At 39.3% G+C, this 6666-nt stretch overlaps 1 protein-coding gene across 1 annotated transcript; it reads right to left on the bottom strand.

Moving 5' to 3' along the window:
- Positions 1 to 2345: 2345 nt before the first annotated feature.
- LOC118789557 (zinc finger protein ZIC 2-like) lies at positions 2346 to 5931 on the bottom strand. The gene is made up of 3 exons (XM_036546032.1): positions 4512 to 5931; positions 2973 to 3136; positions 2346 to 2758 (listed from the first exon to the last, which is right to left on the bottom strand). The coding sequence occupies exons 1-3, from the start codon at positions 5476 to 5478 to the stop codon at positions 2570 to 2572; spliced, it is 1320 nt and encodes a 439-aa protein (XP_036401925.1). The 5' UTR covers positions 5479 to 5931; the 3' UTR covers positions 2346 to 2569.
- Between the last annotated feature and the right edge of the window lie 735 nt (positions 5932 to 6666).

Here is a 6666-nt window from a genome sequence, read left to right as displayed (position 1 = left end):
CGTGTACTCTTCTACAAATTAATAATTTACAGGCATCTTAAATGAGTCCGTATGCATGTGAAACTGGAACAAAATATATTTCATGGCTGGGTTTGTTCTTTGGTTGTGTCGTGCAATATGCAATATGTGATCTAGCGGCATGTGTACAAAACAAGAAAAAAAAATGAATAAAATTTAATTTGCATCGCCGGTTCTTAAAGCCATTTTCAAAGAGGACATTGAATCTCTTTAATATATGCACATATAGCGGATAGTCCCAAACAAAAAGTAAATTAGCTTCCATTTTTTTTTTAATTGTGGTGATACGTTCATATACAGATTATATAATAGCCTATTCAAAGGTCCAAATTACAATAAACTGCACCACAGCACACTGTACTTATGATAAACATCTTGGTTACATCGAACTTTTTATGCATACCAAAGAATTTTAAAATGCTGCACTACATGTAGGAATAGCGTCCCAGACAAATAAACCATTCCAACTATTCCCTAAGGCAAATACATTAACAAAAGCACTTACACTGACTACACATAAGTTCACTCCTTTATGTGCGACTCGAAGTTTTCAGTACAAAGGGCTGCCTTCCGGACACTCAAGACTGTGTCAAGTTCAAGTTCATGGCTGCCCAGCATCGAGCTCTATTTACTCTCAACTGTTTGGGTGGGAAAGGGGTGTCGAGGGGCACAAATCTTCAAAACATTGTTCTGCTTCATAGGTCCGTATCGTTGAACATACACGTAAGTATTCGGTTCGGTCGTGGTCGGTCGGTTACAATAAATAAAAGCAGTATTTGCACGCATTTGAGTAGTCTAGTAACTTCATTTGGTCTACTTGTTACAGGAAGGGGGCCAAACCTGTTACAGAACTTAGGACGTGCTCCATAAAGTTATTATATTTAATACAGTTATTAATTACAGTCAAATTTAGTATTTCACATTGAACTCCGGAGCTTTTTGCTAAATCATCATAAAGTCAGAGAGATAAAGACATGTCTGTTTTGAACGAAACACTAGTCACATCGCAGGACTCCAAAACGGGTTGCTTCCTGGATTTTATTCAAGATTCACAGTCTGCACTCCCACGGGCTCGATCGTCGTTTTAATTTTCTTTCTTTTCTTTTTTTTTTCGAAAGTGATATTCCCAGTTGTTTCGCTATGATGCTATTCTTGCGTGGCGAGAGGCTGGGTAGACCGAAATAACATTGCTTTTGAACTTGTTGTATTTATTGTAGAATAGAATGAATATAGATCTTTATCTTCACTTGGTAATACCCTCACCATCACATGGCAACAGACTGTACTAGCATGAAAGCCTACATTCAAAGGGACGTAATGGACAGCATCAAATGGCACAATGGCATATTTGCGAGTAGTAACAACTAATTGAATTTTAAGTTGTTGTTTTTTTTATCAGAGTATGCGTATGTTTTCAAACGTCCCCTCGCATGTCAAAATGTTCAGCACTAGAGCGCAAGTCTGGTAGTTTAGCAAAGCTAAGATGAATATTGTTTTGAAGTTTCGATATACTACTAGACGGACACTCTTTTGAATCACGGCATTGAATGAAGTCATTATATAATCTCGTTTGATGGATCCGTTAAAAATGTGAATTGTAATTCGGGCCTTACTTCCTAACACTTGCACTGAAAGATTTCACTGAAATATTGTTTTATATATAATTCGCTTCCGTGGAAACAGGTAGGCTAATCTCCGTCCAACAGAAAAAAGTAATTAACCTTGATTACATTTGCACCACATTTTTATTATATTTTCGTATGCAGCAAAGTTCTTGAAACTTGACACAAGAATGAAGTAGAGATCTCTTTACCTTTGATCAAAACACATAACAAAACAACCGTTCATGTTTGCCTTATAATTGTACATATTTATAGTAAAGAAACATTCTTTATAAATATCGTTTTATCTGTGGCAAGTAAATACCATAATTTAATTACAAATGGATAAATATGGCAGCTCATATTTACAAAAAGGAAGGGTTTAGTTACAGGAAATATAACAACACAATGTTGATTTTCCCCACAGTCTTCCGAATATTATTTCACATTTTAAACTTTCAAAGCACAGAACGTCACAAGTTAAACCCAGCAAAGGAAAATTACATTCACGAGCAAGTATTGTGTCTGTTTCAGTTGTGTTAACTTTGGCACTATTTCCAGTTTATAATGGTATTACAATCAGACTGCCTTGGAATAACAATATTTAACAGCATAATACAAATTATGTTTCTGATGTTGTTTATCACAATATGTGCACTAAAAGTCAAGTTAGAGAAATAGCTACCACTGAAGGAACATATATACAATTACCGACAAAAAATCAATTACAACCATCAGAAAGGGAGCAAGTAATATTTATTTTTATTTACAAAGTATTAAATAAATCTAAAACATTTTTATTCAGTTGACTGGTGTATTCACAAAGTTATGCAATATTGTATTTCATCACATTATATTACAAGTTCCTTTGTGTTAGCATTTTATCTATTGTAATGCTGTTATTTTTCCTTACGCTCTGTGAAATGCATCTGGATTCTGAATATTCCGTCCTAGACGTACCATTCACTAAAATTGGACGACAGGCTGTGTCCATTGTTACTGTGAACCGCTGACGGGGGCGACAGGTTGGTGTTGTTTTGCGTTTCAGCGGACGGGGACACCAGGCCAGGGGGCGTCGCGGACTCGTAGCCTGAACTGGCTGCTGGAGAGGAGTCAGACCCGGAAGAGGACTCGTGAACCTGCAAAGAAATACATGAAGCATAAGACCAACTGTAGAGAGAGAATGTGACTCTTTACAATTTACCTGAATAAAGTCACAATGACATAACACACAACCGCATGCAACGCATACGCACACCATTATTACTAAAGAGAACAGTGCAAAACGCATTGAATGAATTGCCCATTCAACAACGATGAAACGATATATTCAAAGCTTCACATCTCACTTACTTTCATGTGCTTTCTGAGGGAGCTGGGGTGAGTGTAGGACTTGTCACACATTTTGCAAAGATATGGTTTGTCTGAAGTGTGGACGTGCATGTGTTTCTTTCGGTCACTGCTGTTCGCAAAGCGTCTGTCGCAGCCATCAAACTCACATTGGAACGGTTTTTCACCTGTCGAAAAGCACAGAAAATACATTAGTTTAATAAAGCAGGCTTACGAAAAGCAGGTATACTGGTCTTCAGTAAGTCCCTCTAAATGATAAATCCATACATCGACCTTTTTACCAAGCGCCAATCGGCGATGACGTTCTAAGAACATATCAGGGTACAATCTGCAGACCCCACATAATCCATTATCGTAGATGTTCAAATATTTAATTCATTCGTTAAATGCTAATACAACAAGCTTCAAATGAAAAACTCCTAATTTTAATTCTAATTATAAATACTATGTTGTTAAATAAGAATGTACCCCCCCCCCCCTCCTTTTAGAAGCAAAATGTGTTAGACATGAGGCTACTTCTGTAATTCAAGAGGTGTGGCTTCCGAGAACAAGCGACCCAAGAAAGGGGGCTTTCAGACATAGCAACGACTACTTCTGCGTTTCTCACTCTCCAGCTTTGCTTCGTCTGAAAATTGAATAAAAATGACCCTTTTGCCAAAAACAAAGTTCACCTACACAGGAACATTCAATCTGTCGTCTTTTTTTCAAATCCATATATGCTGTACATATCCGTACAATGCTTAATCAGTTTATATAGCTGTATAGCCAACAAAAAAGGCACTGTGACACTTGCAGTGTAATTAAAACGATGCAGAACACGATGCACTCACTAGGTAAATTGTACCAGTACTATTCCCGCAGCATCTTATAGCGGTATCAACAAAACGCGACCGAGGCCTTTAACTTCCCTTTTAATAAACAACAAATTATGCGTATCGCATTTAATAACTAATTTTATTTTCTATAAATTAAAATGACTTCAGTGTAAATATTCTGCATTAAGTAAATGCATAATACGCATGAGTTAAACCTTGGCAACTCGAGCGTAAAAGATTTACTACAATTCTGTGCACGCGATGCACTACCACAACGGTGCCCTTAAATTGCCTTTGACCTGTTTAAAGTTTATGAACCACAAACCCTCGATAGACTGTTACATAATTTATACCACCATTGAAAAACATTGTATTTGTGCTGGATTTGACAGAGTTGTCTTTATAATCCCAATGAGGTTATCCGTTTAGCGTTTACTATATATCCTAGTGAGATCAAAGCGCACATAACTTTTCTCCTCTTTTATTATTCTGTATTAACATTTAAGTATCTCTTACATCTACATTAGATTTATCGTTTTCTTCTGGCGTGGTAATGGAACCTATTTGGTCTTCTACACTACAATAAATTACAGAAGAGAAAATCACGTGCAAGGCAGAAAAAAAATCTCACAGTTGCGTTTAACTAGTCACCACCGTAACGGCTTCCACTATATCGCAGAAAATCAATGCAAAACGTTAATATGGCCTTAACAAAGTCCATGATTACCTGTATGTGTTCTCTTGTGGATCTTCAAGTTTTCCGATCGAGCGAAAACCTTGCCACATCCAGGGAAGGGACAAGGAAACGGTTTTTCCCCCGTATGGACCCGAATGTGATTGACTAATTTATATTTGGCTTTGAAGGGTTTGCTTTCTCGAGGGCACTCTTCCCAGAAGCAGATGTGGTTGCTCTGCTCGGGTCCTCCGATGTGCTCCACCGAGACGTGGGTGACCAGCTCGTGCATGGTGCTGAAAGTTTTATTGCAACTCTTCTTCGGGTTGCTGAGCTGCTCCGGGTCGATCCACTTACAGATGAGCTCCTGCTTGATGCACTGCTGCCGCATGTAGCGGAAGAAGGCACCGGGGTGGTGATGGGCTGCCATGTTCATACCCATGCTCATGGGACTGTACTGATTGTGGAGTTGGGCGGCGGAGTAAGGGTCGGTCCTGGGGCTAGATACCTGGTGATATTGATCCGATCGCCCAAAAACTTCCCCTGGTAGTCCAAGTCGCATTTGTCCGTTTAGCACATTCGGAGAGCCGTGTGATCCATGCTGGTCGTGGATGCCTGGGAACAATATGTGGCCTTGTCCGTCTGCATGGGAGTGATGTAGAGACCCCGCTGTGGGACCGAAAATAGCGTGCTGGCTGCTTGCTGGAGACGAGTCTCCGAAGCCGCGACTGCGAAAGAGAAAGTCTCTCGTGGAGTTGAAAGGCGAGCTAGCGTACGACGTGACATGAGCCGCGTGAGCACCCAAAGCCGCAGCGGGGTAACCCGTCGCCTGAGAGGTGAAAGCAGAGCTCTGTCCCGGCGAGATGTCGTGGTTCAGTTTGAAAGCGCCCATGTGTGCAGAATCAACAAAGCTATTCTGCGTTAAACCCAAGTCTCTGTCCTGCATTTCGCTTGCCGAGTGGTGCCTGGCAAACGTGCCAACTCCCAACCCAGGGAACTGGTGACCAGTATCCAGTAACATGATTTCTCAACGAATATGGTTTGATTTCAAAAAACACTCTGTAAATCACTTTAACAATACGTCAAAAAAAACACTTAAATTATAATGCCTATTCTTCAATGGAAATCTCGCTTGCCGGACGGGGGAAAAAACACGACATCGACAGAAGTTCAAAGCGATGATCCTCTGACTGCAAAAGACAGTCTAATGCTTGCCTTAGTAACCACTTCTTCTCGTACTTAATTCACAATCCAAAGGAAAAGATGTGGAACGATCCCTTTGCGTTTTTTTTTCTGAAGAAATTATTGAACGCTGGTTCTTCTACGGAAAATGCCCAGCATAATTGACTTTCTCATTAGGTCTTCCGCACGAAGCTTCTCGACGCATCTCTGACCGTTGTTCCTATTAGTGTGTTTATCTCTTTCGTTTGTATGTTTATCTCTGAGTGTCCCTCTTCTTCAGTAGACTGGCAATCTCTGCTCTTACGCCCCTTTAACAGAAGCCCGGTAATTCCCTCGCCGCAGTCCCATTGGCCGCTGCTCCTCATCAATCCCAGGTATCCCTCCAATCACAGGTATCCTTTTCGCGACTAATAACTGTTCGCCATTTTACACTAATAATTACCGCCTACTTTTATGAAGAGTATGACGGCGAAAGAGAAAACACATACTTGTAGTTAATACTGCTTTAAAACCAAAATTTTATAGGCCAATAAATTATTTTGCTGGGTATGATTACATTGAATTACAGCTGCGTCTGTTCAATATTTTGCTTTATATTCTAATGGACTCATATGCTTACCTACAGACAATTTATGAAGGAGAATAAGACGAAATGCACAAGTCATCAGATTACAATCCTAGATCCCAAAAACATACATTGAAATCATTACGTAGAATTAAATTGGAGTGGTTTTTTTTCTTGAACTAGAGATTGTGTTTTCCAATTTATCTGTTTCATGTATGCAAAGCTGTGTTGCAATTTGTTGTAATTAGTATCAACGAAACAAATAACTCTTGTTAAAGGATACTAATGATGGAAAACTCTTACACTAAATTTAATTATGAGGAAAGTCTTGATGATGCGGAGTCACATAAATTAATAATATCAATATGATAAATACATTCACCTTGTATTGTATGCATATATGCACGATATTATATCCCGTGCTTCAATATGTTGAGGTACTGATGACAGACTACCAAACGA

The sequence above is a fragment of the Megalops cyprinoides genome, chromosome 14 (genome assembly GCF_013368585.1).
Source record: "Megalops cyprinoides isolate fMegCyp1 chromosome 14, fMegCyp1.pri, whole genome shotgun sequence".
NCBI classification, from domain to species: Eukaryota; Metazoa; Chordata; class Actinopteri; order Elopiformes; family Megalopidae; genus Megalops; species Megalops cyprinoides.
Note: the sequence above shows the minus strand (reverse complement) of the source record. Positions and strands in the feature narration are given on the sequence as shown.